This window comes from Theobroma cacao, chromosome 8 (genome assembly GCF_053813885.1).
Source record: "Theobroma cacao isolate CCN51 chromosome 8, ASM5381388v1, whole genome shotgun sequence".
NCBI lineage: Eukaryota > Viridiplantae > Streptophyta > Magnoliopsida > Malvales > Malvaceae > Theobroma > Theobroma cacao.
In genome coordinates, this window is record NC_142646.1 from 6,561,061 (window position 1) to 6,581,474 (window position 20,414).

The 20,414-nt window shown below is 35.3% G+C and overlaps 1 protein-coding gene across 1 annotated transcript; it reads right to left on the bottom strand.

Annotated features, from left to right (window-relative positions):
- Positions 1-4,122: 4,122 nt before the first annotated feature.
- Positions 4,123-19,492, bottom strand: LOC18592347 (Sec23/Sec24 protein transport family protein). The gene is made up of 25 exons (XM_007019021.3): positions 19,230-19,492; positions 18,109-19,068; positions 16,218-16,454; positions 15,939-16,013; positions 15,662-15,760; positions 15,441-15,552; positions 14,824-14,951; positions 14,136-14,255; positions 12,833-12,913; positions 11,942-12,019; positions 11,706-11,798; positions 11,077-11,131; positions 10,877-10,953; positions 9,964-10,035; positions 9,726-9,809; positions 8,487-8,606; positions 8,303-8,371; positions 7,206-7,283; positions 6,950-7,088; positions 6,532-6,696; positions 6,196-6,341; positions 5,941-6,120; positions 5,170-5,258; positions 5,012-5,043; positions 4,123-4,629 (listed from the first exon to the last, which is right to left on the bottom strand). The coding sequence occupies exons 2-25, from the start codon at positions 18,976-18,978 to the stop codon at positions 4,523-4,525; spliced, it is 3,306 nt and encodes a 1,101-aa protein (XP_007019083.3). The 5' UTR covers positions 18,979-19,068; positions 19,230-19,492; the 3' UTR covers positions 4,123-4,522.
- Between the last annotated feature and the right edge of the window lie 922 nt (positions 19,493-20,414).

The window sequence follows — 20,414 nt, forward strand, 5'->3', positions numbered from 1 at the left end:
TGAGACGTGAAGCGTAATGAAACTCCAACTGGATGTCGAAGACAGAGCAGATTTGTTCTAAACGATTATCGTTTTCTTGGCTGGAAGAGTTGGAAGCCATGGAAGTATGTTGGAATCTCTACTCTGGGTTTTTCTTGTTTGTTGGTTAGTTCAAAAACAGGTCTTTTGGGTAAAGCTGGAGGTTTTGATGACGGTTTAGAGGCAGAAAGCTTCGAGTCTTGAAAGCTAACTATTGAAATCTAACTGGACGTCCGAAGGCTGACTCCTTTTATGGGAACCACTTCTCTTGTTTATTTCCTTGTTGTTTCCTTTTACAAGTTTGACTACTTATTCCATTAGGAGTACACTTCTCACAGCGTGTGGGAATTTGCATTTATAACCAATCAATTCACAATTATTACTCTTTATATAAAATGCCACCCATAATTACTTACTCTTACTATTAATTCATTAACCAATTCCAATTCTAATCCATCCAGTAAGAAAAAGAATATTTTTTTTTTGTTTAATTATTCTTTGGTTGCTTCTTTTGTTTTTGGGTTTGTTTGACTTTTATTTATGAGGATTAAAGCGGTTGCAGAATCTCAAGTTTCATCAATGGAGAGTTGTAGGTGCTTCTGTGTTTAATTTGGGATCACTATCAAAGGTTCTGGAAGTGTGGGTGGGTGTCTACAAGTAAGCAGGCACCTGCGATCCAAAATAATCCAATAACCTCAGAGCTGAGCCCAAAAATAGCAATGAAGAGAGGGAGAGAAAGAACTTTCTCATAATTTTAGTGACTTTAAACGAAAATGGAAAAAAAATACAAATGAAATTGAAAATGCAAAGTCCATAGTAAATTTTTGTTATCTCGGAAACTAATTTTATCTTTAGATTGGAACTTTCTAATTGAAGACTAATTAATTTGAATGTTAATTTTATTGATATAATTTTTTATAAAATTTATTAATATTCGAATAAAATGTTTTTATACAAAGAACATTTTATTTTTATACATTATTTTTATTACTATCATTTTATTTTTCAATAATATACTTATAATTGAAATTTTGAGACCACTCATCATCAGGTTCGGGAAGTAATATTTCCACACCAAACTTTATTATTAATTTTACGTCCAAGGTTGACAGGATCAGCAGCAAAAGACTAGATAACGGGAACAATGACGGTTTGAAGGGATTCCAGCGACATAGCCGTGTTTGCAAACATGGAAAGTAGAATGTCTGGACAGTGCTCTTCAGATAAAAGCATGTCACCAGGAGACATGATAGGTTGAGTTTCTAAGGACGTTGTTTCCAAGTTGAGAGGTGAAACGTAATGAAACTCCAACCGGATGTTGAAGAGATAGCAGATTAATTTGCTCTAGACGATTATCGTTTTCTTGACTGGAGTAGTTGGAGCCATGCCAGTACGTTGGAATCTATTTTCTGGGTTTTTCTTGTTTGGTGGTTAGTTAAAAAACAGGTCTTTTAGGGATTTTGATGACGGTTTAGAGGCAGAAAGGATCGAATCTTAAAAGCTTAGTGTACCAAAGATGGACAACTAATTGGACATCCAAAGTCGACTCCTTTTGTATGAACCCCTTCTCTCTTGTCCCGCAAGTTTAACTTTCTAACGATAAGGAGTCCAAGCAGGAGTACACTTCTCACAGAGTGTGGGAATTTGCTTTATTTACAAGTCTTTCTCAATAATTTAAAACAATTGACTCTCTAATCAGTCACAATTATTACTCATTTACATAACATGTGGCTGTAAAATTATACCTGAGTGGGGACTTCATCAACTGAGGTAAAGCCCAAAATTTGTTGCAATATACTTGAATCCACTGAGCTCCCAAAATATATTAAAGCATCCTCACCATTCTCAAGAAGATAAACTCCATCATCGCTGATATGTTCACTAGAAGGTGGGATTATAGGAGGAAGAGCAGACTCATCTCCCTGCTGTCCAACAAGCAGAAAATTGTCTGTTAGCATGGTTGAAACACTCTGGACCTGTCAGCCAACTAGAAACTTTTGCCTTCGAATTGAGGTTGTGGATGGCAAACATTTATTTAGTTTATGGAAAACTAGTGATTTTGAATTTTGAATTTTATATATAAGTTTGAATGTAAAATCCAAAGTAATTTTTTTTTATTATCCTATATGCTCATTTATTTAGTTGATGTCTCAAAGTCGTCTACTCGAAAATTAATTATTTTGAATGTTAATTTATTAATAATTGAATAATATGTTTTTATACAAAAAAAAATTTACTTTTATACATCCCCTTTATAATTATCACTTTATTTTTGAATTACGTACTTCAAAAACTTGGACAATGTAAATATTAATGCACAATAAAATTATCTATGAAAAATGGGTATATTCAAAAATTTTCATGAAAGTGTAAATGATTTTTATAAAAATAAATAAATTATAATCGCAGCGATTATCAATACGAAAGATATAAAATAATAATCATAATTAAAACTGTCATGGTTAATATTATTGATTGCATTGATTTATTAATATTGACATGTATTAGAACATTAAAAAAATATTTTAAAAAAAAATTAACAATAAATTTACCCATCCAATTAACAAAATTATCTTACAAAAAATATTTTGTAAAAAAAAACAAGAACTATATACTAAAAAAAATTACCCCATCAGTAAGAAACTCATATTTGATGATCATTTTCACAATTAGATTCTAATAATAAGCAAAATTTTACATTTCCTCTCGAGCACATTCAACAAAATACTAAAACAAGTGATTTGACAATGCTTGAAAGAGATAAAAAATCCAATCGGCTTGGCATCTGGTAGCGGCACAAGGGGCACAAGTGACTCGTCTCCAACCACCTAACGAAAACGAAGCAACCATCATGGTAAACATGTCCGCAAGGCATCAACGCAACCTTTTCATCGTCCGAAAACTCATCCAAACAGATATTACATTCTTTCTTTGACGTACTAGAAGTCAAACCCTCGAACCTTCTTCTCTTTTTGAATGGTAAGAGATGATCTTGATCATAACCCAATTTCACCCTTTTCAGACCTTGAATAGATGACTAACTAGCAGGGTTGAAGTTCAATGTACTCAATGAGTCATCAAACACCTGATCATCACCCTCATCGTCGGTTTCCTCTACTAGTAGTTCCACAAGCAACTTTATTATTTTACATCCAAGGTTTTCAGGATCAGCATCAGTCTCCCATGCAAAAGACAAGCCATCGGGAACAATGACGGTTTGAAGGAATTCCAGAGGTAGCCCCGTGTTGGCTAACATGGAAAGTACAATGTTTTGACCGTACTGTTGAGATAAAAGAACGTCACGAGGATGTACGACAGATTGAATTTGTAAGGTTGTTTCTAAGTTTGAGGGGTGAAATGTAATGAAACTTGAAGCAGATGTTGAAGACATGATATGGGATCGAAGACCAGAGTTGTCGTAAACGAGGATCGTTTTCTTGCCAAATATTGAGGCAGTAGTTGCAAGCCATGGCAGTATGATGGAATCGGGTTTCTAGGTTTTGAGAAATGACGTATGTTGATTAGCGAGGAAACAGGTCTTTCAGGGACTTTGATGTCGGTTGGGAGCCAGAAAGCAACGAATCTTGAAAGCTTACTATTGAAATCTTACTGGACGTCCAAAGTCTGACTCCTTTTACATGAACCACTTCTCCTGTTTATTTCTTTGTTTCCTTTCACAAGTTTAACTTCGTATCCCGTTAGGGGTACACTTCTCAAAGCGTGTGGGGATTTGCATTTATAACCATTGATTCTCTAATCAATTCATTATATAAAATGCCACTCATAAGTACTCCTACTATTAATTCATTAACCAATTCCAATTGAACATAGAATACAGCAATAAGTCTTTCGTTTAAATATGCCTCGACTGCAGAAGCGGTCACTTTCACTTCTTTTTGCAGCCAAGGCATCATGATTTAAACATATAGAAGCCATTGCCAATGACTGTGATCGGGGAGAGAGACAAGCGAGAACACAGTACAAAACCTACTCTATTACAAGCATAATGTGTATTCATTTTCACCGCTCTTTTTAAGGTGTACTGCTTAGTTCTGCATAAAAATATTGGGGGAACAAAAATACAGGGATATACTCCAGAAGACGAGAAGCAAAAATCCAAATAGATATTTATTATTACTTCAACTGACCCCTGTATTATCAAGTTCACTACGACTACAAACCTCTCTTCAACAAAACTTTGCGTTTCTAGAAATAAATAATTGATCGGGCTACCAAAATTATGGAAATAAGATGTTTATATGCTGCTTTAATCTTCCAAGTGCATCACAAAAGTTGGATGATTACAACTTGTGAAACAAACTGAAGAAGCGTAAAACACTCATAAAACTTTCACCCAGAATTGCCGCTCAATATGTACAAGAAACTCAGAGTAGGAGGCCACTCAGATTCTTGTCATCTGACTTGAAACTCTTTTCTTTGTGCTCCATGCAATCCCAAATAAAAATCTCATACCTGTGAGCTGAACTGAGGCAGCTTGAAACTGTCATGACATTTTCATTTGAATTTGCCGATGAATATGTACAAGAAACTCAACATAAGAGGGGCCAATTGCATTCTTGTCTTCTACCATGCATGAGAAAAACAGCATTCCTGAAAATGTAACAATTAAATCATGAGAATGTTTTAACACAGTTGCTTTTTCTTTTTCTCTAAAATACAGAATTTACTCTAACAATAAAAAACCAGCAAGCATAGAAGCAATAGTCCAGAAACTATTTGCTTCATGCAGACACCCACAAAACACAGTCTCTCTCTCTCCATGACACAGACTGAGAAAACTTTAAATGATGCAGGTTGACATAATTTTGGGGTAGGTTAAAATTATGTAAAACGGAAAGTGCACAAAAAAGAGAAAAAAGCCTATATCTATATAAGAAATAGAAATCCATGGCTATTTTGGTTGAACATTCCATACAGGTTTTTTTATCAAGCAGTATCATAGTTGCATAAGAGGGAAGTTCTATGTACTAACCTGATGGATCCCCCTTCCTGCACAATTTCAAGCTGCAAAAGAATAGAAAGATAAAATGTATTACATAGAGATATCTACTTCAATTTTCTGTAGAAGAGATGTAATAAACCTTTCTTTTAGAAATAAAGTAATGCTGAAAAAAGAACAATTATTCATACCGAAGGTAGGAACATCTTTGCTGCCGAATCGCATTTACTACATCATTGAACTTCTTGGATAATGGATTGTCATATTGCTGCATCACAAACTGAACATGCAGAAATATTTACAAAATGGCATGTCTTTAATTGGTAGGTGAAAGGGTCAAGACACAGAATAAAGCTGAAAAATATATTTTGAAAATAGGCACCACAAATTAAAGTTCTCATCCCTCATAATTTCTTTTTCTCCCCGCTTTTTCTTTCCTACATATTACAGTATATAACCCTAACAGAAGAGTCCTAACACTTGAAATGACTGTCATACTATTCAGTCATCCAGCACAAGACCTTTCAAGACTCTTCTCATCCAATTGGAAGAACACATACTCCATAAATGACCAAGGGAAATTCACACTATTAAATGGAAGGAAAAGGAAACTAAGCATGCAGAAAAAATCCCATCATACATGGAGTAAGCATGCAGAAAAAATCCCATCATACATGGAGTTTAAGAGCTAATTTGAATCAAAATAAGGGTGTGGTCGATATGAGATATGATGTGCCATTTGACCTTCTTTAAATTCATTGTTTAAAGAAATAGGGCAACAAAATCTCCATTTCTTGCTCATCTTGCAGCAGATACAAAACATGACAAGTCTGGAAAAAAAGGTTCAGGTACTCAACACTTTATTTGTGATTATTGGTCACAACTCACAAGTTGTTTCTTATAAATTAAACAGTTGATGATTTCAGTAGACTTACACACTTCAAAAAAGTAAAACAAAATACCTGAGTGGGGACTTCATCAACTGAGGTAAAGCCAAAAAGTTGTTGCAAAATACTTGAATCCACGGAGCTCCCAAAGTATATTAAAGCATCCTCACCATTCTCAAGAAGATAAATTCCATCATCGCTGATATGTTCACTAGAAAGTGGGATTATAGGAGGAAGAACAGACTCATCTCCTTCCTGTCCAACAAGAAGAAAATTGTCTGTTAGCACGGTTGAAACACTCTTGACTGTAAGCCAACTAGAAACTTTTACCTTCGAATTGAGATTGTGGATGGCAAACATTCTGGGATAAACCAGCGGGACTGCCAAAGGAGTAGAAAGGGAGGAAACATAATTGAACCAGAAGGAACGGTCATCTATTCTGCCATCATTTCGCAACCCTGTACTCTTGATTAATGCTGAAAATGAAGAAGACAACATTATCAACTGATGAAAAATAGTTCAATTTTTTCTTAGTAGAATGACCGAATTTCTGCCACAGAACTTGTCAAAATGGAAGAGACAATGAAATAAAGATTGAGGTTAACTCAAAAAATAAATAATATACAAAGAGGATAAGATACGGATTAATCTAGGAAACATATGTACCAAGGGTGTATAGAGGAAGAAGCTTAAGAGCCTCAGGGAGAATAAGCTGTCCAGATGATGATACTGTTGCGCAAAATTTACGATATGAAAGCAGAATGTTGATGCATAAATTTGTCACTTGTTCCCTCACTTGCACAAGCGGGCTTGTAGGAATTTCAGTAGCAGCTGCGTTCAAAATAAATTAGTAAGAAACAATACATGGTTCAGAATTCTTGCACATCAAAGTAATGATACCAAGAAGACAATTGCATGAAAAGCCTTCAGATAAAATAACCAAGAAACACCTCATCCATATGGAAAGGACAAATTCATAATTTGAAAAACAATGGGGAAGAGGGACATTTTCAAATCACAGTTTGATGCAGAGCAAACATGCCATGAGGGAAAACAACGATTAACAGAACCAGTGCTCAAATACCTTGCTTTAAGAAACATGCAAATTGAGTATCCAAGTCAGCAGCACGAAACAAATTGCTTAGCATATTTGTGCATGGCAAGGATAAGTTTGTGACTCGAATTCTTCTTTGGCCATAAACAGTGGTATAGAGAAGGGCACACTGGAAAATGAAAGCCAGAATGTTATAGAAGCATCAAAACTCTCAACTTCTCAATGCTAACAAATAATGTAGGAAGCATGATGAACATTAAAAATTCAGACACCATTAGATTAGTACCTGAAAAGCACATTCAGAACCATCTTGTAATTTGTCATCATGCTTTAAGGTTACCAATATACATTTGTCACAGTCAATCTGCATAACAGAGAGGATTGATCATGATTGAAACAAATTGATAGAGATAAAGCCCTCAAAATCTGCTCAGGCAAAACTTAACCATGTCAATAAACACTCTCAGCATTAAAACATGCCTAATTTCTTCAAGAAAAAATTTATACATAAAAGAAGCAAAGTTACCAAATTCACAAGTTACAAAATTATGGCTGACTAAAGCACACTAAATAATTCACATGTTGCTCCTACGCTTAATTTTTTCTACGAATTCAACACCTCAAAGTGGACATGGATTATGAAGATATAACTCTTCAAAAATAAGGAAAACTTAAACATACCCGTCAGCCACATAACCATGCCTGAAAATATCTGAAATCCAAGCATAGACTAAGCAAACCAAACATCCAAAAGCAGTTATACATCTCTTACAATAAGTCATCATCCATCTCCATAGCTCATTTATAGTGCAATTATACGATTGACTTAAATCACAACTAGGAGAAAATGTAAAATCTTTTCTCTATACAATACACAAAGTAAATCTATATTCACCAGGCAAGGAGTATTATATCCCGGATGTTTGATCTAGCATAATTTCTAACTCTTTCTTCCTTTATTAAAGACTCATTGGTATCATTTCAAAGACCTGGGAGAATGTAACCAATATTATAGTAATAAATTCTTCAACACATTAATACACAAAATCAATCTATATGCACCAGGCAAGGAGCATTATATCCCAGATGTTTGATCTAGCATTTTTTCTAACTCTTTCTTCCTTTTTCTCCTCTTCTTCTTTTGTTTAGCTGGGGTTAGCCAATCATGCAACTTGTGTTCAAAGCTAAACATTGTGTAGTAAATAATAACCATTTTGAAGCTTATACTTTCCTAAGGTTAACCAAACAGTGTCACCAGTTATGGTTCCAACTTTTCAATCATGCTTTAAGTGATAAAAAATAACCAAAATAATTTGTAGTACAGAAGCTAAAAAACATTAATGAGAAATATAAGACCAAGTATTTTTCAAAAAGAGCACAAACCCCAGGTAGGTCAATGTCAGTTGGAATGCGTTTGCAAAAGTTTCCAGAGTAATCTTGAACTTGAATACCCTACAAGTATTTAAAGGGGGAAAAGATTAAAATACGGTTAAATTACCATCATAATAAGATGAGGTCAATTATCAATATTTCACTAATGAAACAGAGCAAAATCAGATAACATTACCTGACTGCATCTCACACGCATGACAGCCTCAAAACCTTGGGGCCTAGTGATGTTCCATCTAAGGTCATTGTAGAGCTTCGCAGGATCAGATACAGCAGAGAAGGGGTAATAATAATACACCTGAAATTTAGAGTTGAAATTGTTGAAACATGAGTCTTACACTCAAGAAACAACTGCACAGATTTGTTGGTGAATAAACAAATACATTAAAATATAGAGTCAGGCTCTCAAGTATCACCAATGCATGCATCAGGCTTGAGTTATTTTATTGAGTTAGAACTCTGCTGAGGACAGTCAACAAGCATGTGGAGGATGAGAACATCAAGTTCATTAACACTGACAACGGAGTAACACAGTTGATCACAAAAGAAAAGAATTAAGTAAAGATAACTTGTTATCTAACAAAGAAAGGAGGTTGTCGCTCAACTATCATTTCTTTTACCATACCCTATAAACTTGGGAAGCATCTCATCCATAGTTTAGCACATGAAACTCAGTATGACCCAATCCCCATATAGAAATTATTTGGATGTGGTAGTGGAGATTCCAAAAGTTAAGAGTCCAAAAGAAAAGTATAGAAAGATCAGAAATCAAGCCTGTTCTGAGTTAAGCAACAAACTTGCATCAATAACCTGACTAAAGTATTAAGAGGTCCCAATAAGCACTGACATACTAAGAAATATTGAAGGGCTATCAAATGGAAAATTTTTAAGTACCCAGCCAACGTGCAAGGCTTGCAACTAGTGCACTTTGCAAACTTGAAAACATTTTTTCAAACATGATGGCTCCCTTAAATTTGATTAATGATGAACAGGAATATGAGCATAGCTACACACTTTGGCTCACAAAAGTAACTTTGGTGAATGGATGACTTGTGATAGAAAAGTACTCGCTTCATATACATTGAATATGCTGTTTGACATTTTAAACCAATTTGGTCTCAACATTTTCATATTAAAAATTTTATAATTTTAAATCACAAGAATTATTCTCAAAAGCTTGAATCTTAAAGAGGAAGGTGCACAACAATTTTCAATGCTTTATAACTTTAAATTAGAGAAACTTAAAAATTAAATTGAGAAAATAATGCAGATGGAAATTCCATTTGGAGCAGAGAGTAACAAACAACTTGTACTTCACCATTTCTATTCAAGTTAAGCATGGGTGTTAGAAGATAACAATTTGTATTAAATTATCATGCCGTGAAACAGGAAAAACCAAGGTAAACACAGTTAATACCTGGCCTCCAGTTGTTCTAGGGATGACAGAAATGGAAGCAATGTCTACATATGTCTGAGTAGTGACAAATACGTCAACACAGACCTGTTACATGTTCCAATATAAAGAGCATGGTCAGAAAAATCAGTCATAGCCACAGATACATGTAACCAGCAAAAATTTCAGCAAGCATTCATCAGACAATTTTTTTATCATATTACAATGATATCAAGGACAAAAGAAATCACTCAAAGTTTACCTGATACTCAGCAAACTCAATTGCCATTGTCTTGAGAATTTTGTCAGCAGGTTGCAGTAATTTATGCGCCTCCTAATCAAACAGAAAGTTAAAGAATTTCAATACAGAAGCACAATTTTATCTTCTATTGAATAAAAAGTAGTTCATGCTTAGCTTTAAACTATTCTGAATTTCGTCATACAAACAAATAAACCACTGGAGATGCAACATGAAAGAGCAGAAAAATAAGATAATCATATTTGAAATGCCGATAAATAGCCAGTAAATACATTTTATGAATAGTTATGGATAAAAGTTTTTTGTCTTTTTCTCTTCTCAGAAGGGGACAAACACCCACTGTCAAGTGAAAGTCACAAGTCCACTATAATGATATTAATCTGAGATAACTATATTTAAGTACAATCAATAACCACTCCCAAAAGGGCCTAACCCTTGAAAGCCACCAATTATAGAAAAGATACAGGAATTAAAAGTCAAGTCAGTAGCCTTGCAACAATATCACTTTTCGGTTAATAAAACTTGAATATGTGCCAATCACAATATTTAAAAGAAGATTATCAATATCTTCATCTAGAACAGAGAAGCATTTCTGCTAATAAATCAGAAAACAGATATATCAGGTTACAATAAATAAATTTAACATGTGGTAACTACCCCGATCTTCTGAATGCACAAAAGAATCAATTTGCAAATTCTAAACAAATAAAGTAGGTTTCAGAGATGACATGTAACAGTCATAACTTAGAAGTCAGACAAACAAGCAGAGGTTCACATTTTCAGCTCTAAGTTTGAAGGGATAACCACATCTCCATCTAAAAGAACAACTATTCCATGCAACCAAAATGAAATTCTGCATTATAATTCAAATAAAAGCAGACATAGAGAGGAAACAATTTAAGAAGAACATGCAAACCTTTTCACCAGCAGAGATGTTAGTTCTCCCTTCCGCCTCCCTAGAAGAAAGAGCACCAATGCCAACTGATGGCAAGACTGTCAGACAAAATTATACGTTCATCAGAGAACTGTGGAAAATGATATGGTAACTTTATGGTATAAGAACTGTATGATACACATGTTAAAACATGCAAACGTTGTATAGGTATACAAGCTTGCCTGACTGAAATACTAGAAGCTTCCCCCCAGTACTTTTCATGGCCAAGAATGCAGCCTGAAATATAAACAGACTAGTGAGATATCAACATCTACACCTAAATATAGAGCAATGGCTATACATCCCAAATTATCACCAGGCATTATTAACTTTCCACGTAACCATAAAAGTCTAATTTTGATCAGTCTGACACCTTTCAAATACCAACCAGCAGCAAAAAACCTCAAAACAAGCTAAAGTAACAATCATAATCTGTTTAAGAAGCAAAGGTTAAGTTTCTTGCCTTTCAAACCTTGATGGTGTATATTCAAAACTATAAACTAATGTACTTGCTTAATTAGGAAAGAAATTAACCCAGGAAAAACGCCCTGTGGTTCTAGATGGTATAGAATTGCAGAATTCATTTAACTTGCTAGACAAATTGGAAAGCATACACATATCCCATTGCCACCCAGTGCTATCTCAGGCGGTAGGATCAGAGGGAATTTGCACATACTGTATGGATCATAGGTTTGAGCCCTAGTGATCCCTTCTGGTATCAGAAAAACATATCATACCCCATAAATGATTGCAATCTACAAAGCCCAAGAATTGCTCTGTTAATTTATAATAAAACCTTGTAATGGCTTACCTTGATTGCAGCACCAAAACATGACTCAGCAGTTTTACTACTCTGAAACATTGTTGGGATGTTTTCAAGCAATAGCTCTAAGTGCTGGCGACACTGAATCCTCGGAACAAAAAACAACCATAGTTAGCATAAAGTGTTTGTGAAATCTAAAGATGACATCATAGCATCAACCACTGTTAAATTCTCAACTTACAAACTTCAACATATACATAGAGGCCCAGAAATAAAGAACTAACCTCAGAAAGCTGAACAATAACATCTGTCTGAAGAGGGGTATAGACATCTTGTATGTCAGGAACGATAAGCATCAATGGCTGCAATTAAGACAGGAAAATCAGCTGATTTCAAGAGGTTCTTCAGTAGATTAAATCAGAGAAAAATATCATGTAAAATAAAGTTCAAAGTTTTTAGTAATCAATAAAATGGAAAACTGACACATTTACACTCCTGTGCATACTCGAAACAAAAATCTCAACTTTCAGAGACAGAGAAAGCTCATGAAGGAAGAGGGATATGGCCTCCTCAAAATACTGCAAAGGTTAACAAAACCTTGTCAACCCAACCCCCTCACTCTCCGCCAAGAAATGAAAACACAAACATGTTAGACGCATTGTTGGCAGCATTTTTGTGTCTATGCCTCCTCACCCCCCAGCAGGGGGATTTTGAGATGATAAGGGACATGTTACTGTCATGGTCTTTAATATTAAGATGAGAAAACACCATTTTTACAATTTAACCACCTTTAAATGCTAATTAAACCACTCTACTATTGACCCTCGATCCATCATTCTTCACCAATTAAATCTCATTTTAAACACATACAAGAACCATCCTAACCTCAAGCTGCCACATCAAAACCACATTTCTGCCATCCTGTGTCACCAAATCCAAGTTTCCAGCATGGAGCCCAGTCCAGAATGTGTTCAATTTACCATAATGTCATCAATGCCACTAATAGCAAAAAGAATTCTTGAAACCTCTTAAAAAATTATCAGAATTCTTCTATGCATCATTACTGCCAAATTGACTTCTCTTGCGCAAATATAAAGCATCCCACATGATGAACAGGAGCCAAAAAGAAGGGAATCTTGGAACGAGTGGAGGGAACACTTGCAACTAATACTGACCTGTTGTAGTGCCCGTTTTAAATTATAAAAATGGATTGTTGAGTCAAATGTTGCCATTCCCACCAGAGTTCGAGGACCTTCCTGCAACAAGCAATTAACACATCAACCAACTGAATTGTCATTGCCTTGTATGAGTTTTAAGTTAAAACTAATTGGACAGGATGGGGAAGAAAGATGCAAAACCATGTATCAACCTCCAACTCAATTAACAGTAACAGACATCCAACAACTAAGGACGAAAAAGAAGTTTAAGACTTGCATTATCTTTTATAATGCATTTCAAAGGAAAATTAATTTCTTCCTAGCAATGCCTGAAATTCATCAAGACTTGTTTTGGCTAAAATTACACAATGCCATGAGATTACACTCTATGGAAAACGTTTCTGACACCAAGTTTAACAATTTTCTCACGAAACAAAAAATTGAAACTAATTACATTCTAAGCACATTGAAAAGCCCACGTTATGATTTTCTTACAGTTGGATGATAAAACCAGAATGAGCTTTCACCTAAAAGTCATTAAAACAGATTTGAAGTGCAGGATCTAATACTGACCAAATTAATAATACGTATTAGCTTTTCAACCAAATCATACACACCTTACACTAAAGCTAAAAACCTCAACTGCCAACACCTAAACTGACTTAAATGTTCATGTTGTGCCATTGACACTTCACAAACTCTATTTTGTTACTACAACAAGAATTTACATTTCAAATTTTTTATTAATGCACAAACAACTTACTTTCAAGAGAACAAAGAAATGCAGTACACACAGAATTCTGCATCAACAACCGTAATTCTAGAACCTCCTATCAGACTAACAAAAACTAATAATTGGATCAGAGGGAGATGTGCATTTTGTGACTACCTTGCAACTAAAGAAAATACACCTTAGTTCTCTTTTTTCTAGGAAAAGTTGTGATCCAGATCTTAGCATTGAGATGCAATCATGTCTATGAAAATGCATACATCAAAATAAGGCTCATGATACATCATAACAAGAAAATGACTCACACTCACGATGCATTCTAATGATGGAAACAAAAAGTACAGAAACCCATCTATTTAGAATTAAACAGGCAACAGTTGATGCACACAAATTCGGTACATTGATTTAAAACTCTTTTGCAATTAATTATTAAAGAAAAATAATATATCAAAACACAAATTATGATCTTCCCAGTATAATCTACTGATACAATGCAGGGAGAAAAATAGGGGAAAAAAGGCAACCATATCAATAAATTAAAACAAAAAAGAACCAAACACCACCCATTCTAGAAATTGACATGAAACTCACAGGAAGATCAGAAATAACTTGATTAATCGCACTGCAAGCTGCAGCAGTTGCACCTGTCTGTACGGCATTCATGGATACATCAATTAGGAAAAAGTACACAGCTGGCATTGGATCACGGACCTGGAAATAAGAAATTCAGTGCAAAAGAATGATTTATCTTCTGAACCAATTTAAGAAAAGAGAGAAACACCATTGATGAAAGATGAAAAAGGAATGAACTCAAAAGCCCTAGGTGAACCCCTGGCCACAACAATTTTAAATAACACCAAATGTTAGCATGATTTTTGAACTGTTTAAATTTACTTCTTTTTTGTTAACCTTTTTTATTTGTTGGCTTAGTTAATCTTCTGGATGTTACTCCTGGAATGTGGGATCTGTCAAAGCTGTTAAGGAAAGATCCAGTATCTCAACTCCTTTGCAACAGTATGGCACTCAATCAGGTAGAGAGAGGCAAAAGATACATCTGCCTGCTAGGAACTAGTTTGACATTGAGTTGAGTTGGATACAGGCATATCATCTTTGTTATGCTTTAATAATGTTTACTAATAACTTCATTTATACATGATCCAAAGATTTTCACATTCATGATACAATTTACTACTAAAGCATTTAATAAATAAAAGAGAATCAAGTAGAAATTTAGAAGTTAATTGATTTAAAATTTACAAAGTTATAAATTTTAACAAACCATGTACTCTTTTGAAGCAACAAATTCAACTGTTCCTCTACACAGCTCAGGCCTCTCATCAGCATCTCTACGCCTACCATCAGGACCTAGGTTGCAATGGTAGTCACGAGGAGTATCATCGGTAAACCCTGCAAGAAAATGGCACAATCAGTGACATTGCCACCTTACTACATTACAGCAACACAACCAGAGAGCAAAGTAAGACAAGATTGATGTCTGTGGTCATGGTATTTATCTGATATACAAGAGGAATTTTTTGTATGAAAAAAATTATACAGGAGATGTTAACTTGATAAACTGCAACAACCTGGGAATAGAAGCATAAAATTGTATAGGCTAAGGAACCCTTTAGCTTACAACTAAGGCACTCGTAGATTATTATCACATTTAAATCATAAATGGTGGTTCAAACTGCTTCAAAAAAAAGAGCCCTCCAAATAGTAATAAGGACCCAATCCCATGTTTAGCTCCCAAGGTGTAAGCACAGCTAATCAATGTGTTTTGACAGCAATGAAACACAAATGCAAAACAAAATGGCATGAATATAAGCATACACTAAAAACCACAAGATGATGCTAAACGTATGAGATGAACACAGAAAGATAATTAATACTGACCACATAAATTGCAGATAAACTTCCTTCCCTGATCAATGAATTTCATGAAAGGATTTATGTAACCTTTGCAACGAGAACATCGGACAGGACCACTTTCCCCAAAATCCACAACCTATAGCAAGAAATGTCCACAATATAATGAGTAAATGCAATTTTCAAAATCCATTGAGGACCTGACAGATTGGATAGCAAGCTAGAAGAACAAGTTGATCGTGCATTACTTGAATAGGATCCTCTGACGGATGAGGAAGGGCCATAGGCTGGACCAGCAAAGCCAACTGCATTGCTGAGGTTGTCAAAAGGTCAGCTGTGCATGGGATCTGTTATATGAAAAATAAATAAATAAGTACAGAAAACATCACAATGAGAACTGCTTGTATAATTGCAGTGCAAACTTCATTAAAGTATAAGAAATGTTTTCTTTTTTGGGAAATGCAAAGTATAAGCAATTATAAAGTACTGAAAAGGGCCACAATTAATTTATATAGTTTGTTATACCTGATTGATGGTGCATCTCATGTAACGAGGACTACAATTCCCAGTGTCTCTGACAATGTAATCACTTGTCGCAGGCTTCAAAAGATTACAAGTGATCAGGAGAAGAAACAATAAATAAAATGCAGCTATACAAAAATGCTGTTATTGCAGTATGCATACATGACAACATAGTAAAAGAACAGGAGAAGCCAACCACAAGAAGGATGAGCCTAAACTTAAAAAAGATCAAAGGAATAGCCAAATTAGCAAATCCCAGGGTGAAACAATCAGAGACTATACCGGAGGAGGATTTGCCGAGTTGCCTTGACGAGTTTCATACACAATTGGTGAGGAACTTGGAATAGGCCTTGGAATCTGATTAGGATCAATCTTTGATGGCCCAGACAGAGGCGCTCCAGGTTGGCCCATGGCAGGTGGAATAGTAGTCATAGCTTGATTTGGTAGTTGTTGTGGCATTCCAAACATTCTTGGAGGTTGTGCTTGTGTAGAGCCAGGAATAAGAGGAGGTTGGATTCCCTAAAGCAATTCAAAACATTCAGAATCCAAATTATTGATGTAAGTAGACAAAATGCAAAAGCCACTTGAACCAAACCACACAATCATGTACTTTAAAATTTTCGGCACCTCGTATAAAAGTGAAAACAGATAATGTTGGAATTATTTTTAATAGATGAGGACATTTTTGAAACAAAAAGAAAAATTCTCCTAAAAAAGAGGCGTGTTTTTAAAAAAGGGGAGAAAGCTCCTCTCTAGAGCTTTTTCAAAAGCTCTCTTTTTCAAATTTTTATTCTTTAAAAAAAAGCTGCTTATTTTTTTAAGAGCTTCTCCAAATTCTTGTTTGGCCTGGCTTTTGCTTTTAAGAGGTGGATAAGCTGAAAAAAAGTCAGGCCAAACAAACACTTAATTGGGTTGAAGTTGATCAATTGGCATATGACTTGGTCTTGATGGATATTTTATCAAGCCTTTGGTTCAGGTTTTGTAAAGTTGTGATAGAATTGGAAACAATTTTAAGGCCTATTTTTGCATTGATAAGCCAAACATGCCATCCCGTTCCTTTCCATTCAATAAATCATACAAAGGCCATGGATTTGACATTCTTAACAATTTAACATTAGAAAGAGAAAGGTTGAACAACATAGCCATAAACTGCAAAGCAATTTTCAAGGCATAAATTATTTAATTTAATAAAAGCAAAGAACATCTGAATTTTCATTTTTTTTCGATTATAGGTTTACTAAAACGTTTCTACATTTCTCAATTCCTTAACGTTTTTTTCGGATTATGATGAAGGCAATGGAAGGGAAGAGACCAAAGGAGGAGGGGAACCCTATCTCAATTTGAAAAACACTTTAACAGAGGGGGAGACTTTGAAAGGATATATATCTGCTCCAAACCCTATTTTTTTTATACCCTTCAAATTGGGAGGATTTGGAGAGAAAGAATTCCTCAATAAAATATTTTCATCGTAAGAAACAAAGTTTATCATTTCTTTTTAACTTATAAATGGCTTAATTTTACAAAAACTATAAAAAAGAATAATTTTCCTTTACACTCTTTAACCAAACAAAATTTGTAACACAACCTTTCTTTCCTTTCCCTCTTTCTTTTTTAGCAAGCCAAACAAGCAAAATTATTCCTTTACTTACCCTCATCCCCTCTCCCTCCATTTTCTCTCCTTTCCTCCCCCTCCTAGATCCCAAACACTGTATTAGTACATTTTGATACTTACATGCCAACTCAAACACATAACATCTGCATACAAGCATTAGATCTTTTTCTGTTCAGCTAACAATTTGCGGGGTGAGGAGGGAAGAGTAATAGAACCTAGCTCTATAAGCTAACATGTGCAACAACTATTGGACCAAACATAAATGACATTAGACACAATTTACAGTAAATACTAAAGTATAAAATTTATGTTCCTAGATTGATCATTTACAGATACTCAATAATGCCAAAAATTCTAAAACAACATCAAACAGGTGCACACAAATATTCCATTTTCTAAATTGTATAAATAAAAGGAAGTCAATCAAAACTTTCCACGCCTAATGTAGGTTGCTAAAAGACCAGCTCAAAAACAACATAATCAATGATAAAATCCTATTGAATATAGTTCTTTATTGGAAGAATCTTAAAAGCATAATATGGTAAAGATTTTTGAGCTAACCTGCTGGGGCTGCATCGGCCATGTCTGTGGTCCATAAGGAGAACCTGGAGGTGGTGGTCTAGCCTGAGGCACAGCTGGAAATGGTGATGCTGAAGCCACCGGGGGAGCAGGTGGAGCACTAACAGCTGGACTTCCCAAAACAGAACGCATGGTTGGAGCCTGAGCAGGAGCCCTAGCCGACATCATAGTTGGTGGAGGTCCAACAGGAGGTTGTGAAATACTTGCAGCAGGAGAAAATCGGGGTGCCCCAGGCAAAGCTCCTGAACCAATCACTGGTGGCCCATTACTCAAAGGACCACCAGATGCACTTGACGGGGGCACAGCTGGACCACCAGTCAAAGGTGACAATGATGCAAAAGGACTTGGGCGAGCACCTGGCGGTGGTGGTGCAACTGCAGCATTAGGTACACCTGAAGATGGGAAACCACTAGAAGGTAGAACCGCACCACCTATGGAAGAAGACAAGGAAGAAGGAGGTGGTCTAGAGACAAAAGGGGATGGGTGACTAACAGGCGGACCAATGGGTCTCCCTGGGGGTACATTTGCAGGTAATGTAGATTGCTGTGGTCCAGTAGTAGGCACTGCAGGTCTTCCCATGACACCAGGTGGTGGGCCAGGCCGTGACATTGGCGGGGAGGCGATGGGAAATCCAGCAGAAACTGCAGATTGAGGGAATGGTGGTTGTTGACCAAAAGGGGAAGGCCTAGGACCCGAATTGGGCATCGAAGGTGGCCGATTCAGGTTCATATTATGCAAATTATCGGCTAAAGAATTGGGATTGGTTTGATAATTAGGGTTAAAATTAGGTGGTGGTGGTTGCTGTGCATTAGCGCTGGGTCTAGGTGCCCCTGGAGGCACAGGAGCTGCCATAATTTAATCAAAGAAAATTCCAATTCCCTCTATACTTTCCCAAAATCAGTATCCCTTTTGTCTATATATTTTAAACAACAGGATCAAAACCTACACAAACCAGAAAAACAAATCAATAATTTTTAAATAATTCTTTAAAAAAAACCTACAGAAACGATCGCAAATTAACATTAAAAAAAAACATAAACTAAGATCGAATAAAATAAAAGAAAATGAAATAAAATTTCGAAGATAAAAAATAAATTAAGTACCTGAGATCAGAAAGAAATGAAAGGTCGGATCTGCTGAATTAAGGAGATAATAAAGTTCAGATCTGAAGGATGGTGATCATGAAGTAGGGTTTTAGAAAGAGAGATCGGTGAAATTAGGGCTTTTATGGAGGGAAAGATCGATCGAAGATTGGGATTTGGAAACGGATCGGAGAAGGAAAGAAAGAGAAAGCGGGGGCGGGTATTTTAACGTCAGCGGAAAGGAGACAAAATTGTAAATCCGAAACGCGAAAAGTGTAAAGATGAAAAAGGCTTCTAAATGCGGACGTGTAATTAGCCTAAGAATATTTATTTGTCTGAAAAAAAAAAAAAAAGAAACGGCACTCAGGTGTGAATACGACTTTAATTTATTTCCCTTCTCTTTTTATCATTGATAGAGTCACAGCCGTTGGATTTACTAATTTTTCTTTTTTTTTTCTTATTTGGATTTCATTATTCCTCTAAATATTTTAATTTTATATATTTAATAAAGATCCATACATTAACATTCCTTAAAATTTATGTTCTCATGAACTCTATCAAAGCAAATTTTTTGAATAAATGAGGATATATTTGTACCAAAGTACACTTCACTTTTATCTCTACCTATTTAAAAACTAAGACCCCAAGTCCAAAAAGTATATGTTTTCTTTCCTTTTTTATTATTTTTATAATCAAATAAAGAATGAAAAAGTAGTTTGTAGATAAGTTCTTTTTGATAAAGAGAGATAATGTTGCAAAAAATAGAGTGAGAAAAAGATGAAGTAGTCTTTGAAGTGTTAAATACTTATGATAGGAGGTGAGAGATAAAATTCAAGGAATAAGAAGAGTTTAGAGAGAGGTTAAGAGAGATTGATTCTTTCAGATGATTGCTTACATTTCGTCCAATTCTGAATTCTGGTACCAGAGCCATAGTGAAGGGCTAAAGGGCTGTGTTTGTGGCAGGGAAAAAGGAGCAACTCAAACTGGGGAATGAAAATGAATGGAAATCTCTTCCATTGATTCTTGCTCGAGAATTTAATCTTGCAGGGTTTTAAGGGTTTATGAATAGGGGACTTACCAGCATGGCAAATTTCCATTCTTGCATCAAAGGGACATGAAAATGAACCTGTTGAGCAAGAAGAAGAATTTGACAGCAGGGAGGAACAGGAATACAGGATGCACATGCAGCCTGAGCTTTCCCCTTTT

Coding starts and splice junctions, on each gene's coding strand:
- LOC18592347 (XM_007019021.3), bottom strand. CDS start 18,978: ATGGCAGCTCCTGTGCCTCCAGGGGCACCTAGACCCAGCGCTAATGCA. Junction 6,697..6,949: donor TGCATGTTTCTTAAAGCAAG/GTATTTGAGCAC, acceptor TTTTGAACGCAG/CTGCTACTGAAATTCCTACA. Junction 5,259..5,940: donor TTGATGAAGTCCCCACTCAG/GTATTTTGTTTT, acceptor CTGCATGTTCAG/TTTGTGATGCAGCAATATGA.